Source organism: Xenopus tropicalis, chromosome 1 (genome assembly GCF_000004195.4).
Source record: "Xenopus tropicalis strain Nigerian chromosome 1, UCB_Xtro_10.0, whole genome shotgun sequence".
Taxonomy (NCBI): Eukaryota; Metazoa; Chordata; class Amphibia; order Anura; family Pipidae; genus Xenopus; species Xenopus tropicalis.
In genome coordinates, this window is record NC_030677.2 from 86,397,549 (window position 1) to 86,416,130 (window position 18,582).

Consider the following 18,582-nt stretch of genomic DNA (forward strand, 5'->3'; position numbering starts at 1 on the left):
CCTATCCCTTATATTGTCCCCCATCTGTACCTGTGAAAGCAGCAGCCAATCCCTCATATTGCCCCCATCTCTACCCATGCCAGCAGCAGCCAATCCCTCATATTGCCCCATCTGTACCTGTGCCAGCAGCAGCCAATTATTATTATAACATTTATTTATAAAGCGCCAACATATTCTGCAGCGCTGTACAATAAGTGGGTTTCCTACAATGGACATACACAATAACATATAAAGCAATCAATAACGGATACAAGAGGTGAAGAGAGCCCTGCCCAAAATAACTTAAATCCCTCATATTGCCCCCCCATCTGTACCTGTGCCAGCAGCAGCCAACCCCTCATATTGCCCCCCATCTGTACCTGTGCCAGCAGCAGCCAAGCCCTCATATTGCCCCCCATCTGTACCTGTGCCAGCAGCAGCCAACCCCTCATATTGCCCCCCATCTGTACCTGTGCCAGCAGCAGCCAATCCCTCATATTGCCCCCCATCTGTACCTGTGCCAGCAGCAGCCAACCCCTCATATTGCCCCCCATCTGTACCTGTGCCAGCAGCAGCCAAGCCCTCATATTGCCCCCCATCTGTACCTGTGCCAGCAGCAGCCAACCCCTCATATTGCCCCCCATCTGTACCTGTGCCAGCAGCAGCCAATCCCTCATATTGCCCCCCATCTGTACCTGTGCCAGCAGCAGCCAACCCCTCATATTGCCCCCCATCTGTACCTATGCCAGCAGCAGCAAACCCCTCATACTGCCCCCCATCTGTACCTGTGCCAGCAGCAGCCAACCCCTCACATTGCTCCCCATCTGTACCTGTGCCAGCAGCAGCCAATCCCTCATATTGCCCCCATCTGTGGGGGCGGCGGTTTATTAAAGGCAAAGGTAACTAATAAAATACTACTACTAAAAGAAAAAAAAAAAAAAAAATTTCTTTCCCCTTTAACGTGCACCCCCCAGTGATTGTGCCCTAGCCAGGCACCTACTCTGCCTACCCCTAGTTCCGGCCCTATATATATATATATTATATAAACATACACATACAGTATATATTTATATTTACTTTTTGCCATTATTGATCCTTAGGTAATGGGGCACGGGACATTTTGTCGTCCACAAATCTTTACAACGTGCAACAAAATGTCCCTTGTTTCACCATCAGAGATTTGCATTTTAGCCAGTGGGAAGGAAACATGGGAAGTTTTGTTGAAAATTTGTCATGGGCAACAAAACACAAAACAAATTTTAGAATGTTTTCTGTGAAACAACATTTCTAAAACACCTATTCTTTCCGCCCTCTTAAAGAGGACCTGTCACCCAGACATAAAAAGCTGCATAATAAAAGTCCTTTTCAAAAAAAATATGAAACCCAAATTAATTTTTATATTAACATACTCAATACCATTATAACGGCAATTAAAAATCCCAGCTGTTAATCATATATTGCTTGCCCCGCCTCTATGCCTTAGACAATAACTGTAGCTTTCCGTTCAGCACTACCTAGATGTCACTGCACATCTCACTTTTCCCCTTCCTCCTCATCATCTAATGTGTAGCCAGTGCATCGGCATGGGCATCTGTTCCCCCATTCTGGCACACAGACAAGATTATGGCATGATACAAAGCTTAGCTTCATAACAGTGTCCACAAAATGGTGCCGGCCTGCTTGCTTTTATTAAATAATTCCAAGATGGAAGGAAACTATATGAATAATATAAGTTCAACTAACAATATAGAAAATAATTTGGAGTTATTTCTTATGATGACAGGTCTCCTTTAAATAGGTATTCTTGATTTTTAAAATATCATAGTCTATTTATAGGTTAACATCATAGACTACTTTGTTATTATGAGTATGCACATGCTACCAAATAAAAATTAGCAATAGCAATCAACTATCCTAATCTGAAACCATATGACACATGTATCACCTACATGTGAAACCTGGCCATACATGCACCAATAACAATTTTCTTCAATTTTCATTAAATGTATGACAGCCAGGTAATCCTGACTGTGATTTAGGTGCTATGGTAGGTTTGAAAATTTTACCTGACAATGCTAGTATATGCTAATATATGGTGGATCAGCAAATAGGGAAGTGAAGAGGAGCCTCGGTTTCTTTAGGCTGCATACCCTAGCAATCAAAACAATAGAAAGATGGCCATCCAACTGGCCCATGGACAATCAGTCAGACAGAGCATGGGTTGCATGGCCAGTTTTACCCTACTATGATTTATATTAGATAACCAAACAGCATAAGCTTATTAATTAAAGGGGTGGTTTACCTTTATGTTAACTTTAAGTATGTTACTGAATGTCCTTTTCCTAGCAACTTTGCAATTGGTCTTTTTATTTGTTTTTTACCGTGTTTCAGTGATTTGCATCTACAACTTTTCAAGCTTTCAAAATAGGGGTCACTGATCCCAGCAGCCAAAAACTTTTGCTTTGTGAACTTAAAATGTTATTATGAGTGAGTAGCTTATATCCACATTTGGTTCTTCTATGACTGAACAAAGTAAAACTAGCTCAAGATCTGGCATCTGTTACGCCTGCAGAGATGACTGAAACGAACGAGCAAAATGAAAAGCATAGCATGATAACCACTCATGGGTTAGGGCACTTTAGAAAAGTCTTTTAACTTTAACATAAATATTTCACTTAAATCAAACCTTCACAGATTGTTTAGAACATTACCTGTGAGATAAGCTGAATAATGCAGTCTACCAATATTTTGGAATCTTTGTTAAACATGCCCTGCCAAAGTTTGTCCACAACTCTTTGAGTAAAATAAAACACATTGTTCACCAACACCTGGTAGTTTCCCCCAGTAGTGATAGGTAAAGAGGCATCTTCTCCTGTCATAAAAAGAAAAAAAACAAACAATAAAAGAGTGCACTTAAATGGAGACCCTGTATAATAAAAGTCCTTTTCAAATTAAACATGTACCCCAAAATTAATTTTTCTATTAACAAAAGCATACCCATTATAAAAGCATTTAAAAATCCCAGCTGTCAATCATATATCCCAAGGTGGGGCAGACAATTACTTTCACTTTCCATTCAGCACTCACGTTCCCCCTCCCTCCTCACCATCTAATTATGTAGCCAGTTCATGGGGATGTGCATCAGGTCCCCCATTTTGGCACATGATTGTGCATCAGGTCCCCCATTCTGGCACAAGATTTTAGCATGATACAAAAGCTTGCATATATAATAGTGCCTTACAAAATGGCACCTGCCTGCTTGCTTTGATTGTGTAATTCCAAAACGAAAGGACTGAAGATTTATTATTTTAGAGTGTAAGTGAAGTTAATTTTGCTTGACAAACACAATAGAAAAGAGTTTTGAATTATTTCTTAGGGCGATAGGCTCCCTAACCATAGCCATCTAGCCATAGCCAGCAACATGCATGGTAAAACTGGACAGATTTGTTCCAATACCCAATTAGCTTTTATTTCCCTACTACAAAGACAGATGATGAAAGAAAACATGTGACTGGTGGCTGTGGAGCTATGGGAGGCAGGGCTTTTCAGACCCAGACCAGTTGGAAAAAGGCTAACCTGAGTCTGCTGAATATCATTGTGACTTGTTACAGGAGACAGGAAATGAGGGGCTTTATTTATTGGACTGGCAGCCATCTCCACTAGACAACTTCCCATTTGGTTCTCTTCCAAATTTCTCCCAGACCTCAAATACTTAGCTGTGGAGGACCCCCTGAGCAGTTTTTTCCTTTTCTTCTATTAATCTTGGAGGGTAGTCCTGATCTTAGTACAGTCACTATTGAACCACATTTTCTCCACCTGACTTCACCATGCTCCATGGAATGTTTAATGATTTGGAAACTTTTTTTTTGTACCTCTGTCCTGACTGATACCTTTCAATGATGAGATCCCTTTCATGTTTTGAAAGTTCTTTGGGGACCATTGATTATTAAAGGGTATGTACATAAGTATTTGCACACCCTGCGATTTTGCAAGTTCTCCCACTTGGAAATCATGTAGGGGTCTGAAATTCACATTGTAGGTGCATTCCCACTGTGAGAGACAGCATTTAAAAAAAAAAAAAAATCAGGAAATCACATTGTATAATTTTTAAAGAATGTATTTGTATTGCACTGCTGCACATAAGTATTTGAACACCTGAGAAAATCAGTGTTAATATTTGGTACAGAAGCCTTTGTTTGCAATTACAGAGGCCAAACGTTTCCTGTAGTTGCTGACCAGGTTTGCACACACTGCAACAGGGATTTTAGCCCACTCCTCCACACAGATCTCCTCTAGATCTGTCAGGTTTCGGGGCTGTCGTTGAGCAACACAGAGTTTCAGCTCCCTCCAAAGATTTTCTATTGGATTTAGGTCTGGAGACTGGCTAGGCCACTCCAGAACCTTGATATGACTCTTACGGAGCCATTCCTTGGTTATCCTGCTGTGTGCTTCTGATCATTGTCATGTTGGAAGACCCAGCCACAACCCATCTTCAATGCTCTGACTAAGGGAAGGAGGTTGTTGCTCAAAACCTCACAATACATGGCCCCATTCATCCTTTCCTTAATACAGTGCAGTCGTCCTGTGCCCTTCGCAGAACGCACCCCCAAAGCATGATGTTACAACCCCCATGCTTCACAGTAGGGATGGTGTTCTTGGGATGCAACTCATCCTTATTTTTCATCCAAACACGGCAAGTGAAGTTTAGACCAAAAAGTTCTACTTTGGTCTCATCTGACAACATGACTTTCTCCCATGCCTCCTCTGGATCATCCAGATGGTCATTGGCAAACTTCAGACAGGCCTGGACATGTGATAACTTGAGCAGGGGAACCTTCTGTGCAATGTATGATTTGAAACCATGACGGTGTAGTGTTCTACTGGCAGTGACCTTTGAAACTATGGTCCCAGCTCTCTTCATGTCATTGATCAGTGATACCCCACGAGGTGAGATCTTGCATGGAGCCCCAGTCCTAGGGAGACTGACAGTTGTCTTTAGCCTCTTCCATTTTCTAACAATTGCTCCAACAGTTGCTCTATTTTCACCAAGCTGCTTGGCAATTGCACCGTAGCCCTTTCCAGCCTTGTGGAGGTCCACAATTTTGTCTATGGTGTCTTTTGACAGCTCTTTGGTCTTGCCCATGGTAGTAGTTGGAGTCTGACTGACTGTGGGGTGGACAGGTGTCTTTAAAGAGCTCAGACAGGTGCTACTAATTTAGATTAATGAGTGGAGTAGAGTTGGACTATTTAAAGGCAGAGTAACAGGTCTTTGAGAGCCAGAATTCTTGCTGATTGCCAGGTGTTCAAATACTTATGTGCAGCAGTGCAATACAAATAAATTCTTTAAAAAAAATAATACAATGTGATTTCCTGAATTTTTTTTTTTTTTAAATGCTATCTCTCACAGTGGGAATGCACCTACAATGTGAATTTCAGACCCCTCCATGATTTCTAAGTGGGAGAACTTGCCAGGGTGTTGAAAAACTTATGTTCCTCACTGTACAATATAATAGTGGCCTTTTATGATAATTATTTTAGTACCATTGTATATATTTTTTATTCTGTTGCTAGGATGTAAACCCAAAAGGATTGTTTTGCAACTAAATAATGTTCAAGTTCAAGGTACTGTTTTATTAGTACAGAGAAAAATGAAAATTTTTAAAAATATAATTATCTACTTGAAATGGACATATAAGAGGCCTTTCCATAATTTGGAGCTGAACAGAACTGGATTGCAGTTTCTAAATAATGGATCCCATATCTGTATGAGCATATATAAAAAACTGTTATTATGATAAGGACATTTAGGCACTGTACTAGTACAAAAATAAATAAAACCCTTGTTGACAAATCCTTATAGTAATTTAAAATGTATATATTGTCCCTTGATATCAATAACAAAAGATTAACTATGAAAGGTATTAATCTAATAGGCCTACAGTTTCCAGGGTGAGTATAAGACCCCTTTGGATCAATGGCAACATCATTCAATTACCTCATGGTGAAATGAAAAACGTTATAGTAAAAAATTTAAGCAATAACTTGGATTTACTAGCTTTTTCATTCAAACTATAAGGACAGGAATCATGTGATCATGTTTGGGGAACAGTGATCACAACATGGTCTCCTTTGAGATAATGCTGCAGAGACAGCTCTATAAGGGATTAACTAAAACGCTCTATTTTATACGTGCCAGTAGACACAAAAGGAAAATGGAACATCTTTAAAACATTGCTTTGCAAGTATACGCAACAGTATACTCCCCTTGTAAGCAAGGAGAGGCATAGCAAAGCAAAATCTTTATGGCTGAATAAAAGTGTTAGGGTCGAGGTGGGTAAGAAAAAACGTGCTTTTAAAGCATTCAAGTTAGCTGGGACAGCAGAAACTTTCATCAGGTACAAGAAAGCAAATAAAGGATGCAAAAAAATAGAGATGGAAAGGGATACTGCAGCAAGGAGTAAAAAGAATCCAACATTATTTTTAAATTATGTGAATAGTAAAAAAAAAAAAAAAAAAATGAAGCAAGAAGAGGTGGGAACCTTATTATCACAGAGGGGTAAGTTGGTTGATGAGAACGGGGCTTCCCTTTTAATATGCCCAGTTCTAGTAATATAGCTACTGATGCATGGGTCACTCAGGAGGAAATTCAAGAGACTTAAAAATGTAAAGGTAAACAAAGGTCCAGGACCGGATGGGATTCATGAACTTAGCGCTGTGATTGCCAAACCTCTCTACTTAATTTTTCAGGATTTGTTGAGGTCGAGACTGGCGAATTGCTAATGTGGTGCTGTTATTTAAAAAGGGATCCCGTTCTCAGCCTGAAAACTATAGGGGTACATTGCAGTTCACAATACTATAAGTTTGCGCCAGCATGGTTTTATGCATAACAGATCTTGCCAGACTAATTTAGTCGCCTTTTATGAGGAGGTGAGCATGAACCTCGATGCTGGAATGGCAGTTGATGTCATCTACTTGGATTTTGTTAAAGTGTCTGATACAGTACCTCCCAGAAGGTATCAAATTGATCAAATTGAGGAATATTGGCCTAGAAAAAAAATATTTGTAATTGGATAGAGAACTGGATGAAGGATAGATTACAAAGAATGGTGGTACATGGAACATTTTCTAATTGGACCAGTGTCGTTAGTTAGGTACCGCAGGGGTCGGTCCTTGGTCCTTTTTAACTTGTTTATTAATGACCTGGAGGTGGGCATAAACAGTACTGTTTCTATTTTTGCTGATGACACTAAATTGTGCAAAACTATAAGTTCCATGCAGGATGCTGCCGCTTTGCAGAGCGATTTGACAAAATTGGAAAACTGGAAAACGCAAATTATCTCCTGAATGGTAGTTTGTTGGGGGTAATGGAGAAGGATCTAGGGGTTTTTGTAGATAACAAGTTGTCTAATTCCAGGCATTGTCATTCTGTGGCTACTAAAGCAAATAAAGTTCTGTCTTGTATAAAAAAGGGCATTGACTCAAGGGATGAAAACATAATTTTGCCTCTTTATAGGTCCCTGGTAAGGCCTCACCTTGCCACCACATGATTACTCTGTACAAGTATATTAGAGGGGATTATAGGTAGATATGGGGTGTTGTGTTTTCCCATAAAAGCGATCAACGCACAAGAGGCCACCCCTTTAGATTAGAGGAACCGAGCTTCCATTTGAAGCAGCGTAGGTGGTTTTTCACGGTGAGGGCAGTGAGGTTGTGGAATTCTCTTTCTAGTGATGTGGTAATGGCAGATTCTGTTAATGCCTTTAAGAGGGGCCTGGATGAGTTCTTGAACAAGCATAGTATCCAAGGCTATTGTGATACTAATATCTAGTATTAATAGTTGTATATATAGTTTATGTATCTGAGTGTATAGATTGGTAGGTGTGGGTTGTGTGTGCTGGGTTTACTTGGATGGGTTGAACTTGATGGACTCTTTTTTCAACCCTATGTAACTATGTGTATCTGCATTAAAGGAGAAGGAAAGCTACTCATGCATTTTATTGCCAAGTCTACATCCACACTAGTGATCTGGTAATTCCCTGTACCTTTTTTATAAAATACATGTTGTTAATATGTGATATTTAAATATTTTAAAATTAAAGTATTTGTTTCTGTGATTTTTCAATCTAGATTATTTATATGGCATGTTTAGAAAGTGTTCCTATGCCAAGATATGTAAATGTGGACACATATAGCTTCCCTAAATAATGTTTGTGTCTCTATGCCTGCAGTACAGATCGCAGATGAGATCGATCAGTTGTTTACAGAGATTAGACAAAAAAAACTGTAAAAAACTGTAAAAAATAATTTGAATATGAACTTTAAATAACTCAGATTAAACATTTGATTAAACAAATACCTAACAGGACATCCGCAGCTAACAGATGATCCATGACGCTGTCCAGTATGTAAGTCTGAAACTCCTTCTGCTGAGCTCTTGTTGATCTTTCTGGTGAGGCCTGCAAAAACAATAACTTTGTTCATATACTTGTCTATCTGTATTATTATAGGTTTTAGGAGTGAACAACAATGTATCAGTCCTGTCTGAGGCCCTGGTATTAAATCATTTGGTATTTTTTTCAGTAAATGAAATAACACTCAATTGAGATACATGTGGATGGCACCCAATGGAAAAGGGTACAAAAGCAGGTCAACATGAGGTTCTGAGGCCCTGCCCTTATATCTACCATCCTGCACAGAGCAAGAGATTAATGACAAACTAAAGAGCCACAATGTGCAGCCAGGCAGAAAACTACTGGTAGTAGGGACTGGTCCGATTGCTATCTTGGAGTCAGGAAGGAATATTTTCCCCTCTGCGGCAAATTAGAGAGGCATCAGATGGGGTTTTTTGCCTTCCTCTGGATAAACTAGAAGTTAGGCAGGTATTTATAAGCATTATGGTTGAACATGATGGACGTATGTCTTTTTTCAACCCAACTTACTATGTTACTGGCAGAGAAAACTTTCTCCAGCAGTTTTTTTCCCCGAGGCCAGAGAAAACATGAGACATCTGCCATTAGTCTTATGAGTAACTTGACACGTTATTCAACTGGACTAAAAAGTGTATGTTTATAAACATTTTTTCAATAAAATAACTAAACTAATTACAGTCAACACTGCTCGCAAAGGTCACACTACATTTTACATACCAAATGTTACAAAGACTCAAAGTTACTCCTGCATGCATACAGAGACAGCTATGAAACCCACAGAGAAAGAATTCATACCTCTAAGAGCAGGTCTATCAGAGGGGTTTGCTTGCTAGCTGGAGTCAGGCACAAATTTTCAATCACTAGAACACGCATAAAGTCAAACACAAATTTCTTCGCTGGGTGATTGGTTAGATAGGTCTTGGTTCCCATGTTGCAATATTCTGATTGGCTCCTGTTCATGCCAGAGTCAGAAGCAAAGGCCTTAAATTCTTCAGCTGGAGATCCCACTTCATCATCGAGGTCAGTGACCTACATAATGGAAGTTTATTTTTTAATTTTCAAACTATGCAGTATTTTAGAAAAGGGTAACTAATCACTGAGATTTAAGCAACCACAATGTAAAAATAACATATAGTGATCCCTGCAATATGACTACATAAGCCAAAGACACCTAGATTACTGGGAATATGATGCACATTTAATGTGGGTCCACTGCAAGCCTATATAATGCTAAATTTATGTCTATACTAATGACTTTTTATATTAAATTATACATAAAATTATGAGGTTTTTAGATGCTAATCTCCGATAAACGTAGCTCTCTTTACCTTCAGTATTGGTAAGAATTTGTATTGCACAGTACTGCAGAATATGTTGGTGCATTATTATACATTAATAATTTTCAAACAAACAACCTGAAGCATGCAAGTTCGGGAAAATTATACACTGGGTAGCTACATACAAATTATACCCTGGGTAGCTACATACAACCACATGCCTGCTTTTTATAGCTATTAAATTTTCAAATACATTTAAAACAAATACTTCCAAATAATATTTATGCATATCGGACTGTTTATTGGTTAAGGACCCCTTTATGATTCACTGGGACAGAGAGACTAATGTGAACAATAGCCAATTTATACAGTATAGAGCTAGAGAAGATGTTGGTTATATGTTAACAATAATTAAAAAATAAGTAGTAAATAGAAAGGATGGAAGGGCCCTTGGGCTGCTGAAGAATTTGTATATAACAGACAGAATTGAATACTTTACAATTAAAACTCCACAACCGGTTGGTAGTTAACATTTTTAGTAAAACTAACGCTAATCACACATCAATGATTTTTTAAATTTATTTCTGTGATTTTATTGCAACTATCAAAATAATTTTTATGTAGGAACATGTATTTTTTAAAATATATGGTTTTCTGGGGTCCACTTACTCTGTGGTTCTTAAGCAGCCAAATTGTTGGCCATAAAAAATTGTTCTGAGTGAAAATTGTTCAGGAGTCTTTAAATGCCAAATACTTGAGTGATTCTGTGCAAATTGGGTCTTTCAATGAAGTTGAAATTAAGGATGTTTTTATAAGGATATCAAATCACAAAGACTGGCATAGGAGCCACTGGACCAAGGACCACATCACTGAGCCAATGTGGTCCCTGATCCGACAGAAAAATGAAACCTGCCCGATCGACACATCGATTGGGGAGGCCCCAAACACAGGCAGATAAGCTGCCAAATCAGTCTAAAGGATTTGAATTGTCAGCTTAAATCCCTTAGGTAACCCTTAGGTAACATGATCGTGTATGGCCACCTTAACACTGCTGATTAGTACATCTAATATAAGGCTCAGAGGGCAGCCATTTTTTTTCTTGCTTTAAATACACCAATATCTTGTACCTGGCCAATGGATCAAGCCTGTTCATAATCATTTTCTCTGTATTGTATACAGGTATGGGATCTATTATATGAAATGCTTAGGACCTGGGTTTTTTCAGATAAGGGTTTTTTTCTGTAATTTGGATCACCAAGGTACTGTTAATATTACAGAGATTTTTTTTTAAACCATAATTAGCTCAAAAGGTGCTCTATATTAGATGTCTTTCTTGTCTTTTAGAACTTTCTAGATATGGGAAATCCAGATAAAAGATCCTCTATCTGTTCTATATAAACCAACTAATATAAAAATCTGTAGCAGGCATACAGTAGAAAGAATACTTTTTTTCCTACTCTGCAAACAATGAATAAAAAAAAGTATATGTTTTAAAATCGTGTATTCTTCAAAAAGTTGTTTTTTTTTTTACCAAGAAATTGGTATTTAAATTTGAAAAAGACTTTGGTTCCAGGAAATATAGGCAAACAAATCAAAGGAAAATCAACTTACCATTTCGGAGTATGGTCGTATATTAAAAGGGAATACAGATGCTGCAAGTGCACAAAGGAACTCTGGGCTAATCCACATTGGTGAGAGGTCTGGAACATTGTGGTACAGGTAACGAAAAAACTGCATCAAAGTGACTGGGTATTCCCGTAGCCAGGATCCCTCTTCCTCAGATTGCCAGGGCTGCAATGAAATGATATCAGATAGGGACAATACAGGTTTGCTCTGCTACTAAATGAGTCATTTTGGGATATCACTCAAGTATTAACTGAAAAACGTGAAAAGTTATTTTAAAGAAAAAAAAAAGACATTTCATAGCCCACTAAGACCATACTGGAAGCTGGCTGCAGAAAAATAACTTTTTAATTAAGAAATGTAGCTAAAATATTTTGTAAACAATAACACAAACTTGTAGGAAGGCTTTTCATATGGTAAAAGCTAAGGATTTATATAGAAACCAATAAACATGCACCTTTTTGTTCATATAAATGTCCCTACTACATATAAACTAAGAAGAGATACTTAAATTCAGAAATACTTCCTAAAATATTTCCCCAGAGACTTTACTTTTAGCTGTAACAAACTACTAAACTGTGAATTATCTGAGGACCAAATGAGGGGTAAGTGCATGCACCATGCACCACTGCAATAGCTAAGTACTGAACCAAACAACTGCTTTCATCAGTATATCTATTTTAGATCAATAAAAGGTAATTGATGATAATATGCTAATGTTACAAAAGGTGGTCATATGGAGAAATTCACAAACATTCACAATCGTCCTTTTTCTTCTTAATGTTATAACTATAATATGGAATTAGATCAAAAGCTAAAACTCACAATTCTACATGTGTTAGGCAACATTTAATATCAGCAGAACAAATGGCATTTGTCCCAAATGTATTTTATTAATAGAACAATTTGTTTAATTTAGTAATGCAAATTAAAAAATAGGAAATTGCCTTACGCCCTGTAAACAAAATTAAGTCAGAATGCTTCAACTACTGAACAGAACCACATCGGAATCTTTAGAATAACTGTTGTTCTAACTTGCACTATAGTACTAATCAATTGGTAATAAAATGGCTGAGTAGCTTTTCCTAAGGGTGAAGAAACACAGGGCTACTTAGAAGCAGCTACTTGTCACGGCTAGTAAATATAAGAAAATACCCTGCCATTGGCAAAATTAAGAATTGTGTCTGCTAAAACACATTTGATCTGAGATTGCATTTGGTAGTTTTGCAAGTGTTTGTTTCTGCTGGGAATGTGTGTCTGCAGTTTGGATATATGAATACATACAACACAATACATTAAAGGAGGAGGAAAGGTTGTATCACTGGGGGAGGAGGGGGTACAAAATTGTGCTCCTGTTAGCAAAAAAAAAATAAAAAATGCACCAGCCCGGAGTACATGCAGGCAAGTGATCCTCTTCCATCTTCTTTCTTTCCACCAGCTGCGCATGCACAGCAGAGTGAAAAGCCGCACTTTTACTGCTCATATGTGGGCCCCCCGGATCGCAGCGAAAGGAGAAGGCTGGTGTGATTTTCTGTTAATAGGAGCACCAGGACCGGGTATCAAGTAAACAATCTTAATTACTGGCAGGAGCCTAACATTTGGCACCCACCAATGATTTTAAACTTTTCTTCTCCTTTACCGCTGTTTAAGAGCATTAGTTAAACGCAGCTCTGTAAAGTAATACACTACTAACATTTTATTTACTGATCGTGCAATTATGTAAAATGTTTTTGTTTTTTTTCATTGCACACATTTTTTTTTACCTATAAAACTAAATAACTATAGCAAGGAAATATGAATAATACAAGCATTGTTTTTTTTCCAACTGAAGTGGACATTCTTCTGTGTTAGCAAGGCTGGTCTGGTGGTGCTATACACTGGGGCTGAAATACTTACAGAATTAAGCATGGTCCTGAGCATGGCTAGCAAGAGCAAGGCTGCCTCTGTGCAAACATTGTGGATAGAAGAAAAGACATTTCCACTGGATGCCGGGACACCAAAGATAAAAGTCCAGATAGAGTCCAAGTCAAACTAAATAGGAAAAATAGTCTTAAAAAGTTGCGGCACCTGTACAATGAAAACCCCAGTTCTATTCTGCTATCTGTTACTGGGCAATAACTTAAAGAAAGAGCAGTAGGACAAAGGAACTAAAACTGGCCATACAGGGGCTGATTTGAGTTTCTGATTTGGGCCCCTTAAGTTGGACATTTATGGGCCTTCTCATAAGCTTTCTCATATATATGGCTTAAAACCAGGCAGATATCTAGTGGGAAAGTTTTAAAAGCCTTTTTGGGCGAGAACTGCATTGGTATGTTGCCCAAGGCCCATGTGGAAGGGCTTATTTACCAGAACAAATATAAAAGAAAAGAATTTACAGACCAGCTTGTCAAAACGAAATGTACTTCTTGACACCGGAATATCACAGTACTGGTGAATGATGCATTATTTTTACATTAAAGGACATGTAAACTCTTTGTTTTTACTTTGGATGTTGGCTACTGATCATGCACAGTTCTTCAAACACGCCCTCCAGTCTAGCAGCCAATAAAGAGATGGCATTGCTGGTTTCCATAGAAACTGCTCTAGCTATGCATTCTATTGGAGAAACATGTTTTTCCCCTAACCCTCCTCTCCTGAGCTCAGCACTGTGACAGTGCTCAATCCAAGCAGTTCCGCCAGTGTAAGCCTATATTGTTGATTGCAAGAACATTACAGTGCACATGTGCTGTTTGCAAATGTAAATGTCACTGATGATGTGTCAGAGCCAAAATGGGCGGTAGCTGAAAACTGCTATTTTTTTTAGGAAAATGTGGCAGTACTGGCAAAACGAGGGGATATATGCAGTACAAATGGTATGGTTTGGGTGGGGGAGATATGCCCCACTTATATACATGGTAAGAAAATGTAGGGCTTACATATCCTTTAAAGCAAGAAAAATGAGCACACCATTGCAAAACACCAACCTCATTAAAAACCATTTTGCGGTAGATCCAGTTCCCACAACATCCAGGTTCAATGAGAATCATGTACTTATGAGAAAGGAACCTGAGCCCATGCAAACAGGGCAGGCACAAGGCAATGAGCCCATTTATTTAAAAGTCAGTGCACAACATTTTGGAGTAAATAACACTTTTTAGGTGAATCATTATGTGCATCATGTTGCTAAAATTATTGGTGGACAAAAAAATAAAATGTGAATAAGGTTAGGCTAAATATATGTGCTATTCAAAAGCCCTATACATTACACTTGGTTAAGAAAGTCTAGGATAACTAATATTTTGGATTTCAAAAATGAACAGGTTGAATAATGATCTTTGTGCATTAATAATTCTAATCAAATCTAATGCAACATTTAACCATGAATAACGCGTAACAATCTCTATTTATACAAACTGCTAAAGTATAAAAATAATTGCACTGTGGAGTAACAGGTGAAATTAAGGGAAGGCTGAAAATGAACTGTGCAAGTAATAATATTACAACACACTATGACAGTAGTATGTTTAACTTGAACATGATCTATTGAATACCTGTATAAAACAAGCATTAAGTGGACTCCTGGTGAGGCGAGGAAAGGAGGGGAGAGAAGATGCATGCCTTACTGGATAATTCCTACCTGGCAACTGCGGTTACTTCGGCTGCTGATGACAGGTGCACTGACCTGCAGGTTCTCAGGCAGTTCAGTGACTGGCTGTTGTAGAAAAAGTGTCATAAGGAGGAAATAAAGTGCAGGGACATTTGTGTGCTTGGGGAGAAGAGACTGAAGAATTGAAAAGCCAGGAAAATGACACGCATCACGATTAATTTCCCTGAGAGTTGATCTACCGCCAGCACTCCTTCCCACATTAAATCCTAAGAATAAAATTAGAACATTATTAATGAACGACATGGTGATGAGTACATTTGATGTATACAGTATTAATTTAATGATTAAGGCAATGTAAAGAAAAAACATTTTTATAATTATCCTAAAGGTAAAATCATAGACAAAAGAAATACAAACTGCAATAGCATGATGATCGATTCAATTCTATTTTTGTAATAAACAGTCTACTCCTAACGGACATCATGGCTATTAAAAGGATAACAATTTCTAGCAGAACTGTGTTTATAGAGGGAAATACCAGTGACGACAGTGTTTTATGGTATCTTTTTGCACAGGAAGATATTTTTAAAAAGTTCCCCATCCTGCTGAATATTCAGTATACCGTGCTGTTTAGGTGGACACACCTCTAATCATGTTAGACCACATTCCTAAATCACAAAGCCATGCCCCCTGCCAGGTTCTTAAAAGTCAATTATAAAACAATAAGGTTATGCATTGTGTGACCACTTAAAAGGTTAATTTTTCATTAGTCGAATAATAGAAGAAGGTATTGTGGCAATCTGAAAATAATAAATGTACTCAAACCTTTGACATTGTGAATTCTACCTATTCTTTTAGCTTTCTTCATTTAAGTTGTTTACTCTTACACAAAGCTAGGAATTTTTCAAATTCTTTTTATTAAGAGTTTTACCTAGTACAGTGCCTATCTTATTGGTCAAGACAGAATCCGTTTGGTCAAGCCACCCTCCTCCGGTCACACCTTCTTTAAAGCGAAGAAGAATAGACGGGTTACTAAGCAACACCACAAGAATTCTCATGGCTGCAGTGACAGTGGTAGAATGCAGGTGCTCTTCCATAAACATGATGGCCCAATCAAAACCAAGAATCTTTACCAGCTCTTCACAGGCTCTTAATCGGGAAAAAAAAACCAGTTAATTTTTCCCATTAAAAATATTGCAATTTTAGATAACAGTTTGTTTCTTAAAAGTAATAATTATAATCAAGTCATGACAAGCAGGAATTTATTGCCATTTGTATAGGAAGTACATAGGAATTATTGTGCAGGGTAGGGCAGTAAGACACATTTATATTTTACAATGTAATACACAATCACACTTTTAGAATGTGATGCATAATTATAACTAAAATGGCAAAGTGCTGTGAGTGCTGAGTGAGCTACAAAGTTACAGAGAACATTTATACATTAATCATAACCTGTGGGTCAGGACCCCTTTGGGGGTCAAACGACCCTTTCACAGGGGTCGCCTAAGACCATTGGAAAATACATATTTCCGATGGTCTAAGGAATAATTTTATGGTTGGGGGTCACCAAAACATGAGGAACTGTATTAAAGGATTGCGGCATTAGGAGGGTTGAGCACCACTGCATTAATGAAACTAGAGTACAGTGAGCACAGATATATATTAGAATATATGAACAGTGCAGAGAGTTTATGAGTGAAATGAGTGCTAGTGGTTGTATATTTCCTGTCACCTGAGCTTGTTTGCCATTTGTCTGATAGCTCTGGGAAAAAAGCTGTTAGATAGGCTTTTACTCCTAGTTTTTATACTTTCAGGCCTTTTGTGCCTAACAGAATAGTTGGGCTTATTCCGGACTATCAGTCCATGCCCTGGATAACTTGAATCACTGGCAATGGCTTCGATTTTGTTCTTGCATCTGGCAGTATTTAGGTCAGATAATGATGGAAGTGTGGTGGTTATGATCCATTCAGCAGTTTTAACCACTCTTTGCACAGATAGTTTTTTCCTGTTGTGTGATGCAGACATACCACACTAACATACTTCCAGTTAGAATGTTTTCCATTGTGGCTCTATAAAAAGTAATTTGTGTTGACTTGTTGACTCCATATCGCTTCAGTCTTCTAAGGGAATGAAGACGTTGGTGAGCTTTTTGGATTATGGGTTTAGTGTTGTCAGTCCATTTTAAAAAATCTGCGATATGTAAACCTAGAAATTTGATGCTCAACCTGCTCAATTTTTACATCTTCATTTGGTAGCAGCTCATGTTAATACAGTCGTTTTTTGAAATGTATGATAATCTCTTTTGTTTTTGCTGTGTTGAGAACCAGGTCATGTTTCCTGCTGTTCTTGAAAATGTCACAAACACAAGCGGTCTATATAATAATGAGGTCAAGGCCAAGGTTGTATCATCTGCAAACTTGAAGATTTTGCAGTTATCCACAGGAGATAAACAAATTAGAAGTGTATCGGGAGAAAAGTCTGGGACTAAACCTTGTGGTGTGCCTGTACTGGTTAAGATTGTAGTGGACAAGCAGTTCCCAAACCTTGACAAACTGTGGTCTGTAAGTAAGAAAATCAAGAATCCAGTTACAGAGGTGCTGGGGCAGAGTGAGTGTTTGTCAATGAGTTTGTGTGGATTTATAGTGCTGAAAGCAGAACTGTAGTCTAGTAACAGCATGCATATGTATGTGTTGGGTTTCTCCAGGTGTAGTAAAGCAGAGTACAGAGCTAGGGCAACTGCATCTTCTGTAGATCTATTTGGGTGGTATGCAAATTGGAGTAGGTCCAAAGACTTTGGAATAATAGAATTGATACTTTTGAGTACCTGTTTTGCAAGGCACATCATAACAACTGATGTTAGTGTAGTAGGCCTATAGTCGTTGAGGCTCTCAATTTTTTTTCAGTATAGGTATAATCATAGAGGTCATAAAACAGTGGGGTACTATGGCTTGCTTAAGGGAAGCATTAAGGATGTCTGCATATGTTTCAGCTAGGAGATCTGTGCAAATTTGAAGAACTTTTGGTGAGACTCCACCTGGACCTGTGGTTTTACGAGGGTTGACCAATTTAAGGATATGAGAACATCCAGTTTGGAAACATGTATAAGAGGGGTAGATTGTGTAGTCTGATTATCTGTTGACAGGATTGTTGATGTTTTATTAAATATTTCAGCTGGAACCTTCTCTCTAGTTTCAACACATGCATAGAAGTTGCTGAGATCTTCCGTAAGATTGGTATTTATGGGTATGTAGGTACTTTTATTGCCTTTGTAGTTAGCAATGTCTTGAAATGCTTGCCAAAGATTACAGGAGTTATTAGCCAAATTCTTGCCTTGATTGTCAGAGTATTCTTTTTCGGCTTTCTTGATGGATTTTTCAAGAGCATACTGAGCTTTAAAGGCCGTGATTCAGACAAGCAGAAAAAAATACCCCTGATATATTCATATATTACAAAAAGTTAAATTTTAGGTAGAACTATGGCAGTTATACAAAATGTATATTTTTTTTTTTATATATTTCTAAATCAAATATAAGTTACAGGACATTTAAAACTATGTATAAAGCCTAATTCTAAAGTACATATGGCAATTTAATAAATACTGGGAGCTAGTAACTCATCAGTGAACAACCATCATGTTCCCACTGGTCTGTGGCCTTTGCAATCTGACAGTAAAATTATGAATACT

General features: G+C 38.0%; 1 protein-coding gene across 6 annotated transcripts in view; it reads right to left on the reverse strand.

Moving 5' to 3' along the window:
* wdfy3 (WD repeat and FYVE domain containing 3) overlaps positions 1–18,582 on the reverse strand; it is a 206,293-nt gene that overhangs the window by 59,302 nt on the left and 128,409 nt on the right. For 5 of the 6 annotated variants that reach the window (XM_012955308.3, XM_012955305.3, XM_004911065.4 and 2 more), the window contains 7 exons: positions 15,826–16,043; positions 14,925–15,160; positions 13,205–13,339; positions 11,297–11,476; positions 9,204–9,437; positions 8,336–8,435; positions 2,691–2,851 (listed from right to left, as the gene is read on the reverse strand). In XM_012955308.3, the coding sequence (XP_012810762.1) occupies positions 2,691–2,851; positions 8,336–8,435; positions 9,204–9,437; positions 11,297–11,476; positions 13,205–13,339; positions 14,925–15,160; positions 15,826–16,043 (1,264 nt within the window). The remainder of the gene's footprint in view (positions 1–2,690; positions 2,852–8,335; positions 8,436–9,203; positions 9,438–11,296; positions 11,477–13,204; positions 13,340–14,924; positions 15,161–15,825; positions 16,044–18,582) is intronic. The other variant, XM_004911064.4, reaches the window with a different exon arrangement.